Source organism: Genypterus blacodes, unplaced genomic scaffold (assembly GCF_046128005.1).
Source record: "Genypterus blacodes isolate CSIRO-AG114 ecotype Tasmania unplaced genomic scaffold, CSIRO-AGI_Gbla_v1 ptg000101l_1, whole genome shotgun sequence".
NCBI lineage: Eukaryota > Metazoa > Chordata > Actinopteri > Ophidiiformes > Ophidiidae > Genypterus > Genypterus blacodes.
In genome coordinates, this window is record NW_027466905.1 from 361,952 (window position 1) to 375,732 (window position 13,781).

A 13,781-nucleotide genomic window follows, 5' to 3' on the forward strand; every position below is an offset into this window, starting at 1 on the left:
TCTTAGTCCCGAGCTGTGATAGGTTGGCAACAACCGAAACAACCCAAAACACCTTGAACCCGGAAAAGTACATCTGACTCAAGTACCAGCGTAACAAACCTGTCTTCTAGTTTTGAACAGTAGGGTCCAACACTGGTGTGAGACAGTGGGTCACTGGTCAACAGGGGCAGGTCGCCCCCTACTGGGCCTGCTGGTTGTCCAGGTCATGACCGGGTTTACAGGGCAGAAGTTGAGGTCTTCCCAGAGTCCTGCTGCATTTCACTCTTTTCTTGCTGCTTCTTCCTTGTTGTTTCAAAATAATGAGTTAAATTCCTGAAAACAGCCAAAACGTGACAGGAATCTGTTTATTTAAGATAAGATAAGATAAGATAAGATAAGATAAGATACCTGATTTAAGTCCTAATAAAAGTGTAACATTCATTCCCCCCTTCCCCTTGACTAAAGCTTTCCACTTCACCACTAACAGCATCGGAGGGTCCTCCTCCTCCTCAACATCTCTGACCCCTAATCAAGACCTAGATGAAGTCATCCAGGACCTCATCTCCTCCTCCTGGACCGTGGTGATGTCATTACCTGGTTCCGCGTCGATTCTTCAGCCGGCGCTGATCGCGGCAGCCGTCCAGGTTTTACTCGGCGGGTCCCAGATTGGCTCAGAGTCGACTGCTACTTCTTCACTTTAAATGTGTTAGATGGCCTCGATCTCTGAGGTCATCTGATAGGAACTTGTTAGCCACAAACGGTCGAGGCTGCAAAGCTCTGGGAAAAAGCCTCACACTCAAAACCTACGGAACTAAAGTTACTCTCAGTGTGCTCGGCTGCTGCATCAATGTGATACTGAGGATATTTACTGCATTGTGATTGGCTCACAGAGGTCAAGTTTGTCTGTTCTCTCAAACAATATTGACGAATTTTCCAGTCAAATTTGGTTGGCTGATTGGAAACGATCCAGGGAAGAAACCGTACCACACCAGCGTTATCTGCTCCTGCCAATCACATGGGAATGAGGTAATGCATATTCAGGAGCACGTCTGGATGGCAGCACATACATGGAAATGGACGCTCGCAAAACAATATCCCAGTTTAGATCTCACAGCTCAGAGAGAGAAGGTAAGAGACGCTGCAACAGAGAAACAAAGACAAAGGATTTGGGAAGTGGTAGCAGAATGCCTCAATGTGGTCGCCGTGGACAACGCCAAAGGGCTGTCCTGTTAACCTGTCCGAGGTTAAAGCGCATTATTGGAATGGACCCACAATGAGGCGTGTGTAAAGAAATCATTTACACCTCTGACAGATCTGCCAACCACGGCTGCAAATGTTTCATAAAGTGTTGTGATATCATAACGATTTTAATCATTCTAATCTCATTTCAAACCTTTCAGTCTCTCGGAAGGCCCGAAGTTAATTAAGTCAGCTTTTGAATTATTTTGTTATGGAGAAATGATCCAGACAGTCATCACACTGGAGAGCAACAAGAATGTCAGAGGACGCACACACACACACACACACACAGCGTACACACACGCACGCACGCACACACGCACGCACGCACACACACACAGCGTACGCACACGCACACACACACGCTCGCACACACACACACACACACACACACACACACACACACACACACAGCGTACAAACACGCACGCACGCAAGCACACACACCCACACACATACGCACGCACACACGCACACACACGTACGTACACGCTCGCACACACACACGCACATACGCGCGCACACACACACACACACAAACACACACACACACTTTAAAGCCAGCCAAGGCCAAAGTCTTCCGTCCAGCATGTGTTTCCATTGTGCATCCTAATGTCAAACTACAGCGTCGGCTGAGGAAGTGACTGGCTATCGTCCGTGTCTGTCCGGTGTCTTCTCCCATCACACGTATCAAACCAGCACACACTCCGCCTTCACTCTCAAGGTGCTACTGAGCTGTTTTGAATCCTGCCAAGGTAAAACAATGAACAGATGCAGCAGCACGCCTGTGTGTGAGTGTAAACAGATGATAGGCGGGCGAGAATGCACTCAATATTCATTCAGTGCTGTTTGTGATTCATGTTTCAATCTAGCAGTGGCAACTGCTATAAACAAATCCCTCAACCTGTGACAGCCTCTTTTGTGATATGAGTCATACGTGTGTGTGTGTGTGTGTGTATGTGTGTGTGTGTGTGTGTGTGTGTGTGTGTGTGTGTGTGTGTGTGTGTGTGTGTGTGTGTGTGTGTGTTTTCAATTGCTTTTGTTGAACCAGGGGAGAATATTAAGATTAAAATGACACAGTTAATCATCAATTTGAGACTAATCTAGTCTGGATAAAGAATTGGAGGGGTGGCAGGTGTGTTACTGGAACCACACACACACACACACACACACACACACATACACACACACTGTTTGATTTGATTTGAACAAAGTTAAGTTTAGAAGGAACTCAAATCACATACCTCCACCAAGGCCGAGCAGTCATGACTCCGTATCTTAGTGATGAACAGTATCAGGTTATTGATTAGATGGTGATCCCCCCCCCCCCCCAAATCCTCACCAGAAACCAATGAACCTCCCCTAGCTTATTAAATAGACTTTTTATTAGTTTTTGATATATATTGCAATTAAAACCCCATCTCCTCTGTGACTCTCCACCACGGCTGCAAACAGCTGATTGTAAACTATTTTTACATTCTGTATCAATTTTTGCTTATTGTGCTTGCAGGATAATGAGACCAGGCAGCAGCGTTTGGCTCTGAAGATGACGGGAATCCGGTCCCCGGGTCAGACGCAGACGTTCCGGACTTGACGAGCCGTGGAATTCCGCTCGTGGCGTGCGTTACAGAGGCAGTGATGTTAGTGAACTGGTGCTTATGGGTGAAGATTGACCTATAAGAACCATAAGTACATGACAGACTTGCCTACTTCCACCTTCAACACTTTTATTTTGTAGGAGTAAAACCATGTAGTTGTACATTGAGGCTACGTGACCCAATAATGTCCTGAAAAAACGCTACAAACTGTCCGTATTTGTAAGTGTTCTTTACTTCTGAGACGTTCTTCTGGCACCATCTTTGTTAATCCTTCATCATAGTGTGAGGAAACATAAGCACTGATAGAAACCTTCATCAGCTCTTGTGTTGTATTAAATATGTATGTGCCAATGCGAAACATGCCTGAATCAATGGGAGATGTGTGCAGAGCTGCTAATGGCTCGCTTATGAAGTAAAGCTTTCACTTACTTCATTTAACTTTTGAAGTATTAAGTGGTTTTTATCAGACCCTGCTATAAAAACGCAGTGAAGGGAAAATGTGATAGTGTGTGAATAAAGTCAGACGTACTGAGCTGAACTGTTCAACTAGAGGCAAAGGAGGAGGAAATAATAAATAGCTTCATTAGAATCAAGTCTTCTTATCAGTAAAATCAGGGAAAACAACCAGAATTAAAAGTTTCCTCCGCAACCATTTTGGGGTGCTTGTTGCTATGGTGACGGCAGAAGAGAGTGCTGGAATTGAATCCCTGCTAAGTAAATCGATAATCAATACTTATAATAATAGGTTTATATATATCGCGTGTGTACTTGACAGGTTTGCTTCTGTCATCTCGCTGCGGCGCCGTGTTACTTCCTGTTTGTTCCTCCAGAGATTCAATCTGACAGCTGCTCTCTGACGAGGCTCTGTTTCCTTCACGTTCCCTTTTTCTCTCTGCAGACCTTCAATCCAACCGTGTTCTGTTGCTGTTTACTGGCTCAACCTCAGGAGATCGTTGTAAATAAGAAACTACTTGCTTTGTTCGTGTTCAATGCGATCGACAAACGTGTGCCGCAGTTTAACGAGGTTGCTCCTTTTGTGTGCTTTGATCCCATTTGATGAATTTCATTACAGTTCTGTAGCACAAAGGAATCAACCTCAAAAACTACAAGCTACAGAATAGAATAAAATATTTACATATACATACAATTTCTGTGACGTGACAGCAAACGAACATCTTTACAAAACCCTGACAGATATCTCAGGTGAGCTTTAGCGCTTATGATTGTCTCCGCTTTCCCTCCAGTGAACGTCTCAAACTGTTTGACTGTTGCGTGTGTGTGTGTGTGTGTCTGCCTTCAGCCTGCCGCCCGCGTTGATGACTCGTCAGTTTGACAGTTTGTCAAATCAAACACAACATGTCTTCCGTGAAGCTTTTGTCTGTCATCTCCACGTCGTCGGTTCACACAAAAAACTCGGTGACTAAGATCAGAATGAACCTGGAATGAACCTGTAAAAACGATCCAACCAACATGAGGTGCTGCGGCCCTGTGTGCCTGTGGGTCTTCAAGCAAACAGCACTGTGTCATCTGTGTATATGGATAGAAGAAGAAGAAGAAGGCAGTGCTCCAAAGCGCTTTACAAGATAGAGAGTGATGGCAGAGGCATCGAGGTTCAGTGTCTTACCCAACCACACGTCAACAGGCTCTCAAGGAGATCCAGTCTGAGAGGACAAAGGAGGTACTGTGTGTGTGTGTGTGTGTGTGTGTGGGACAGCTGTTTACGCTGCCATGAGAGTGGGCTGATAAATCATTTATAATTGCAGTTTACTTACAGCTTAACATCATCTTCCCCGGGCCTTTCTGAGCCGTGGTGATACACTGACAACTGTTTGGACACAACTGGTCAACAGGGGAACCTGAGCTCTATGAATAATGCATGATGTCGTCTCTGGGGCATGCAGCCCGTCTGCTCTGCCATCTCACTGCGCCGCCGATGAAGTATGAGATCGAGGGAATGACAAGGAGCAGGACGAGGTAACGCTGGCCAGAGGGCGGGCGGGAGAGGAGCAATATGCAAGAAGGACAAGATAAAGAGATAGTTGAGACAAAGCAGCAAGAGAGATGGAGAGAGAGATTGGAACTGTCATGAATTACAGAGGCCAGCAGACTAAAGTCAAATAATCTCTTTTCTCAGCCAGCGTAAATTCATGGATTTGGGTGTTGGACCTTGTAATCAGCTCTAATTCATTGATTATCTCATAATCTGAGCTATTAGCCGTGGGATGTGGCTGATCCTTGCAGATGAGGACCTTAGAGGAGTTCCATCCTGGCACCTTTGGCCTCATAAGCCTCCAAACTCCCCTACTTGACACTTTGCTATCGTTTATCGTTTCTCACAGACGGCACAGGAGGCGGAAAACCCGGATTTGCAAATCCGTCAGTGACCGGAACCCCCAGTCGATTGATACACTTAGCGGCACAATAGGAAGAGGATTTGGGAGCTTCATTTTAAAATCAAATTTGAACTGCAGCTCCTGTAGCAAACGTGGCCTCCTGCACTTTTACAATTCTGCGCTGTAAGCACTTAACACGACCTTCATTTATCTACAGAAGCTTTGCTGAGCGTTAAAGTTCTTTTGCAGTTATATCCTCACACACACACACACATACTGGTACAGTGTGTGTGTGTAGGTAACAGTGGTATTACCTGAGGACACCGTGTGATTTAGGAATTTCCCCCGACTCCAGTGCTCGCTGCTCTTCATGCTGCATGCATGGGATCAAACCCCAGCCGTCGCCCTGCTGCTCCTGCTCAGTCTTAGTGGTTGATGAGTGGGAAAGACGGGAGACTGCGGCGCGGAAATAAACTAAAAAAGACCACAAGTGCTAAAGAGACTGATTGGTAATAATCTCACATCAGCACGTTAAGCAGCTGAGTGTGGCAGCTCCACTTATCAAGCAAATAGGAAACACTCATTTCACGAGGTGGAAATTGCCATCAAACACCATATTTACAAGTCGAGAACTCTGGATCCTCGCCCAGTTTTGAGGTTTAACACAATATTTTCACCTTCGTGCTCAATTTAAATGCTGATGGGAAAATGTAGAAAATACAGAAATGTTTCCATTGAGCGCCTGAACGCAGCATAAGCACACACACACACACACACACACACACACACACACACACACACACACACACACACTTTGGTCCCTGATGATATTTGCTCCTGAATGAGTCTCATCACAAACACACCGTGGGCCTTTGATCGACTCCACTGGAGCGGTGGGGAGGGGTTTGGTGCCATGCTCAAGGGCACCTCAGTCACGGCAGTAGTGAGGGTGGTGCAGCATCCACATTTATGAATTAGCAACATTACTCCTGTGATTGATGTCATTTGGGGCTTGTTAGTTACATTTGTTTTGCTGGCGTGTTTACTGAGGTTCGGCTGTGAAATCCTTTGATGAGATTCCATAATGAGTCTTATCTTATCTGGCTGTATTACAGGAACATGATGCTGACTTCTAAAAGGCGGGGCGGGGGTGTCAGACTCGTAATCAGGCGCTGATGAGACACAGCTGGACCCAATTCATTTGCTCTTTCCCACGCCCGACATAGTAAAGATAACAACCTGCAGCTCGGGGAGCGGCACTGGCCGGCCGGCATCAAACGCCCTGAAGAGGAGCATCACGCTCGTGAGATTGGAATCAGCGGGTTGCCTGTGTGCAGATACCGGGGTCAAGTCAGACGTTTGAACTCCTCCCGCCGTGAAGCCGTTAGACTCCGAAACAAGACCTGAAAGCAGATCCACTCCTTCTAAATGCAGCGCTGGCTCTCAGTCTGTCTGGCCAGGTGGTGGAGTGGATGATGTAATGTTACGTAATGTCAATCAGACGTCATGTGAGTAACTGATGTGTATTATTAAACATAAAGAAACAGGAAAGGCTGGAAATTTTAACGTCATTTACCTCGAGCTTCCTGTTTTTTAATACTTACTATTGATCTATTTATTTATATTGTTTGGAGCTTTTCTGTGTTCTTTGTAGATGTACAGAGACGACACAGGTGGTTGGGGGGAGGAGGGGTTTAAGATGCAGGCAGGGCTGAGCCATTGTGTCCCGGTAACAGGTAGAGAGGGGTCAGTGAACACACCACGACGCGACCATCTGGACACTGACAGGTTGACATCTTCCACAACTGCGACTAACGGGAGGGCAGTTCACTGAGTCTGCCCCCCCCCCCGGGACACACAGCAGCTCTACATGAGCGGCGTAATTAGAGGGGCAGAGCGACGCCTGCGGTGACTGTCAACCACAAGCAGAGCGGCCGAGCACAGATCGGTGCTCTGCTCTCCAAATTAATGAGCCTGATGTTAATGTGACAGCCAGGATTCAAGACGACTGGATGAAGGCATGTGTGAGTGAGGACACACACACACACACACACACACACACACACACACACACACACACACACACACACACACACACACACACACACACACACACACACACACACACACACACACACACACAACACACGCACACACACACACACACACACACACGCTGAGAGAAATGACAATCCAGTCCGTCAGAACATTGAACCCACAAGTGATGAATGAATATTTTAATTTGTCATATTGCTCACCAATAAAGTCGTCATTTTCATTATAAAACAGACAAACAGTCGAAAGTAGTGAACAAAGAATACAGCCGCTTACTAAATATCAACAAATTCAGGGGGGAAAAGCAGAAATGTACAATAAAAAAGTAGCGTTTCCGTTGTAGAAAGAGCGTCCGCTGCCCGGGACCATTCACGACTCGCGTGCCGGCTTTCAACGGAACTCAAAAATCGTCTTTTTTTTCTTCAGACAAATTCTTCCGCCGTTGCAGGACCACTTGTTCACGAGGACGCACACGTTATACACATGAAAGCTGATCGGGTCACAGAACGCCGCCAACGGGAGCGCTGACGCCTCTGTGTTTTGTTTTTTTTTGTTTTTTTGTGAGCAAATCCTAGATCCACCAAAACAACTCACTGTATTGGAAAATGCCCCCAAAATTGATCCATTCCTGTGTTTTTGGTATTTGGTGTTTAAAATGGCAGAAACATAGATTCATAAAATTACAACATTAACAACAGCAGAATTTCAGGAAATTACATTTTACCCTCAAACCAAACGAGAGAGTCGTGGAGTGATTTGCGAGTAGAAACAAGAAAAAAAGTTTGAAAAAATGAAATTACATGAAATCGCTTCACCGCATGTGTGCGGCTGGAGAACCAGGCGCTCCTCCAGCCCGCCGCAGAGTCCACTGACTGGACATTCCACCTCTGATCTGTCCTCCTTAAAAGACAAAAGAAAAACCACGGGGGCGGCAAAAGATCACAAGGAATCAAAAGTCTGCAGACCTGCTTTAAGTGTCCCGCAGAGTGCCGGGTTCAGTGAGTCCAGTTTGCACTTTGGTCTCTTAGAGCCTCTTGAGCTCACAGTCTGTCAGCCATGTCCTCCGCCGGCTTCACGTGGTCCATAACCATCCAAAGGTTCTGGTAGCTCGTTCTCCATGGGCCTCGTCCTTCCATTCAGTGCAGGATTACAATTCCACCACAGTATTTATGTGTAAAAGTGAAAGATGGAATGCAGCCGAGGCAACAACCAAAGATCAAACCAAAGAGAGAGAGAAGGACAGGAAATCGTCAGCCTCTTCGCCGCTGGTTGTGAAGGCTCTGGAATTGTATCCAAGAATGTGATGTCAAGCTGGAGTCATCTCTCTCTCTCTCTCTCTCTCTCTCTCTCTCTCTCTCTCTCTTCTCTTCTGCATCGGTGTTTTGCCGCACCGTTTCCGAGCACTTCCCCTCCTTGTTAGTGGATGGTTGGCACGTCTCCGAGCCAGGCGCCGGGTAAGGGACGGGGACACGTGTAGTCATTCTGCAGGGACAAGACAGGAAACAAGGACGTGAGGGCAATTTTAAGGGGACACACTGTTGTTTATTTTACCATCAAAACACAAACCGGGTCTCCATAGAATGTTGTTTTGCAAATGGAACAAAATTAAATGTAAACACTGAATTATTGCTCACTTGGTGAGTCAATACTGAATGCAGATGGACATGATTGCTTCAATTGTAAAGTGTCAGTTCTGGCTTCAAAGAGTCAGGCCGCAGTCAGTGAGCACAGCAGTGCTGCAGCAGAGAGAGAGCCCACATGGATCAGTGTGAGTTTTTCCAGACCTTACACCTTAAATGAATGAAGAAAACACAAATCTGTGCGTTCCCTAACAGCCGCTGTATCCCACGGTTACAGTGTGAAGTTAATCACAGCGCCCGGTGACTTGATAAGAGTGCAGAGGATGGATAACGACTCTGTGGAAAACCAGAAAACTGGAGTTTGTAATTAAGCAGATGATGGAATCTCACGTGAGGCTGAGAGTTTGAGTTTGAGCCTCAGCCGGCTCGTTCTGTCGCACAACATGCTGCAAAATGGAGTCACAGCCAGGATCGCAAATGTAGCACAGGGAAAACCTTTGGTCAAGCCGGTCAGAACTCCCAAACGGCCCTTTAGTTGTTGTTGTTGTTGTTGTGATCGTTGAACTCCATTGTTGAGGCTGCTCGAGCAATGGCAATAATTATAATAATAATTAATACTGATTATGTATAATCTATAATAATCAGACACCATGTTATGTTCAGGGACAGAAATGAAAATAATGTTTATTTATGAATAATATTTCCCATTTCAGCACAAATCCTTTCCAGTCAAACCATAAATGTGTAATTCTGTGTTTGGTATCAGACGTGTTGTGTTTCCTTTATTCTATTATTGAACTTGAATGATAAATAATTCTGTGACTTTTCTGATAAAAGGATTTTGGAGTGGAGCTGCACTTTGCTGTCGATGGTCTCAGCAGCATAAAGCACAACCAATCATTGCTTAACAACAAAGACGACAGCCCCATGCGGCGACAGAACACAGTCGCTCTGTTTGACATGTACGCCGCTCATGTTCCCCTCCTAATGCATATAATTGCTACTTTCAGTCCGGATGCATCAGAACTCTGGAGAGGGTAAAGTATATACGGTATATTTAGACGCCAGTGTTCATACGGCTCCACTCCAGCTTGTTGGGTTGCTGCAAATCACTGAGAAATAGCGAATATTTAGCTGTCATTTGAATGCACAAGCTTTGGCTGAAACACTGAAAGGCTCTCCTACCTACTCAGGGAGGAGCAGCTGCCCTGCGTTTCTCCTCTTAAAGCCCCGTCTTAATGATTCAACCTTTAAGAAAGAGCTCATTTAGGACTCGGCTCTGTAAACCCAGGTTTTTATTAACTCAGATGTACGCATCACCTAAGTGGTTTGAGATTTGCAAGCCTAAGCAATGTCTAAAGCTTTTGGTATCTAGCTAAAAGTGATCCGGGCTCAACGTTTTCTCCCCTAAATCCAAGATTGTTGTCAGTGAAAATCGCATCTCGCCATCGTAAAGCTCCGTCTATTTCACCGCGAGCAGGACTTTGGCTGCTATCAAGCCGGCTTACAAGCCTGCGCCCGACTCTTAATCTACTTCTCAGGTTGGATGCGAGCAGAGCCGACACACTGCAATACCTGCAGATCACAACCAAAACAGATTAATCACACACACACACACGCACGCCCGCACGCACGCACACACACACACATCAAAGCAAACTCTCAAGCGTAGAGCTCCAACTCACACACCAAAGATGACATATTGTCGTTGCTGCACAGACATAATCCATAATCCCATCAGGTGGCATCTTATCATGTTTACTTTGTAGCCGTCTGTTTGCTTTGCTTTATGAACAGAAGCATATCGACCTCCTTAAATGTGTTTAGGCGAGCGCTCGATGAGACGAGCACATGTTGCTGCTCTGTAGCGCTCGGCCATAGATCGCCGCACGTTCCTCAATTATTAAGGAAGTTGTGTTGCTGAGCGATGATGAGGAGGAGGAGAAGGCTTTTCCATCTCCTTTGCCACTGTGGTACACTTCACCCCTGCAGAAATTGGACTTTCTGCTGATAGTCAAGAACTAAAATTCTCTACTGCTGGACAATAAAACAACTTTGCTGTGTTAAGGAGCATTTTTTGTTTTTGATAAATGAACTTGGGCGGCGGCCTGCTTTCTGCTCTACTCGTCTTCCTGTCTTCTATGGCAGCAGCAAACGAGGGGCCATCACCACCAAACAAGGCGCCATCACTTCCTGTGCCGTCCCTCGCACGTGCTTTTATGCGAAAAACAGAGTTCGTACACCAGGCGTTGAGATGTCTGAACGTAGCGCTTTAACTCCTAAGATTGTCCTTGATGCACCGGCTTTAGCCAAAAACCGTCTTGCAACTCCTTCGTCCTCCCAGTCCCGCCACATTAAAAGCATAAATCGGGGGGCCCCATTAGCCTGAGCTGTATAACTTTTTAAAACGCCACAATAAGATGCCAAAACGCATAAACCATCCGGCCCGGCCACGTCTGGGATTTCACTTGAGATGTTCTCTTAGATGAACGCAGCCTGATTCATGGCCGTCCTGCCTGAGGACAAAACAACAGAAACCACACTGACCTCATCAGCACAACCGAGAGTCGCATCCATTTCAAATGCACTTCCTCCTCCGCTGCTGTACGCTGTCATATCTCTGTGACGCCGCCCGCATTAATGGCAAAGTCTCTCCAGGAAACGGGTGACATGCTCTCCCGGGAGCGTCTCTTTACTTCATCAGAACTCTTCAGTCATTTGCAGGCGTTGTTAATTGGGACAGTAATTAGCCAGATGCATACATGATGTCATTAGTTTGCTCCCTGTCTGGGGAGCTGGAAGTAACTCATGGATATGTCAGCCACTTCCTACCAGCTCGCAGGCCGCTCAATCCGCTCCAATTATCTCATCGTGTTTGCCCCTCCCCCTCCCCGCCGCTTGCACTCTCGTTAAGAGTTGCGTGTTCCCGTCCTTATTGTCCCAAGATAATGAGAAATAAAGTGAATGTGTCATGTTCCCGAAGCAGAGCGATGGTAAGCTAATGAGACAAGTTGACCTCTGGGAATTATCTCTCTGACAATGTCAATTGCTCTTGTGTACGTGTATGAGCTTGAGTCAAGTGTGTGTGTGTGTGTTACATTCACCCAATCAAGGCGGTTGCACTCCTGACATGCAATCTGCCCCCTATGTATGGAACACAGAGCTGACGTAGGAATTGATGGATGTCAGGCAGTAAAAGTAAACTCAGCAAATACTTTCCTTGTTGTTTGTATCGTGTTATGAGATTTTCGCTGATGGTTGTGTCATTAGAACCGACTTCACGATGAGATGCACCTAAGCCGCCGCCGCCGCCGACTGGCAGTAAAGGGTTACGCTTCCTGCTGATTGCCTGATGGGTCGCTCGTTCATTCATTAAAGGCGTCCACTCTTCATTCCTCGGATTATTCCCGTTGGCGAGGAAGGTCTGAAAACTGAGGCTAGTTTATTTCCCAAACAAACTAATGATGCGGCGCTCACATTCATCTGTCTGTTTCCTCCCAGCACTTCCTCCCTGAGACACCTGAGATGATGCGATTAATATCACTTTAAAGGGTGATGATGCTTTATGAATCATAACAAAGGCACTCTGTACACCGCGCAAATATTATGTCTCATTCCCATCAGGTCTTAAATGCATAAATATACATGGTGCGATTAATATTGGCGCTGAGAGCGTGAATTCATGGATGTATAAATCTTCCCGGCGAGCGCAGTATTTTGCCTTGAGTAATACTTTATGACTTACATTAAAAACGCGGTGCTTTGCTGTGACAGCCAGCAGAGATTAATGGAGCACCAATAAAGGCAAATGTTCAGTAAGCAAAATGCACACACACAAAATATAATTACAAATATCCTCCGGCGCAACAAGCTCCCTCTGTTACCATCTGGACTCAACACGTCCATCTTGTCCATTCATCGACGGAATCGAGGGAATCTAGCAGAATGAAAAGCCCGAGTTAACTCTAGATGACACAAAACAAGGACGACGTAATGGCCTTCAAGTATATTAAGTGGAGAACCGTGTGTGTGTGTGTGTGTGTGTGAGATCAAACATAAACCCTTGAGTCAGATCAGAAGTCCATTATGTGTGTCCTCAGTTGGAAGAACCGACTTTATGCGTCAAAGAGACTTAAACCAATCCACCGCGTAACCTTGAGACCCGGCAATGTCAAGGTCAAGTCCAAGTTCAACCGCCTGGACGACTCCAACACACTGGAGGTAAACACCAGTGCTGATGCTACATCACCCTGCAGTGTTGCTGTTCTGTCCTCTCATCTGCGGCCATCTTGTTTTCATGATGGCATTTATAAACAAAGTGGCTCAAACAAGGCGACATCGATTTGGTGGCACGTCGGAGGACATTTGTGCCACCAAAACAACTCACTCACTGCCTTAAACGGCCAAATCGCCCTCGGCGTACTTATCAGAGAGACACACAGAAGTCCCCTGTAGAGTCCACTGTGTCCGCCTCTTGTTCCGTGTAATAATGGAAGATTGGACAAAGGACGCTCTTCACAAATCACTTCTACTGAAGACAGACCTGCAGGAGACCACCCACCCCTCTTCCCCTCTCTCTCTCTCTCTCTCTTTCTCCCTCTCCCTCTCTCTCTCCCTCTATTATTGTTCTCTCCATCCGTCTGCTGACACTTGCCTCAGGGTGCTTCAGTGCAATTAGACCTTGTGTAGCCGATAGTGGCGACACGCCTAATAAGCTGCGAGCGTAACGTGACGTTTATTACAAAACAGGATGGAAAACGATATCACGGCTCTGAAGTGGGAACCTTTCAACGTTTTCACTCACTGTGGTAGAAAGGGTGTCGGCCAGTCTCATAAATGGACCGAGTTCAACCAAAAAGATCCACCAGAAATAACTACAAAAGGTCCAAATCAACGTAATATATATGAATTTGTCTAATTTTCTACTAAAAGACACACAAGCTACCTTGAATCTACTACTCACCACTTCAAGCTGCAACCAAGCTACTAGTAGTTAG

General features: G+C 46.1%; 1 protein-coding gene across 1 annotated transcript in view; it reads right to left on the reverse strand.

The window, feature by feature from the left end:
• Positions 1-8,620: 8,620 nt before the first annotated feature.
• Positions 8,621-13,781, reverse strand: part of lrrtm4l1 (leucine rich repeat transmembrane neuronal 4 like 1) — a 28,648-nt gene continuing 23,487 nt past the window's right edge. The window contains exon 3 of the mRNA XM_076159973.1: positions 8,621-8,686. Within this exon, the coding sequence (XP_076016088.1) occupies positions 8,621-8,686 (66 nt within the window). The remainder of the gene's footprint in view (positions 8,687-13,781) is intronic.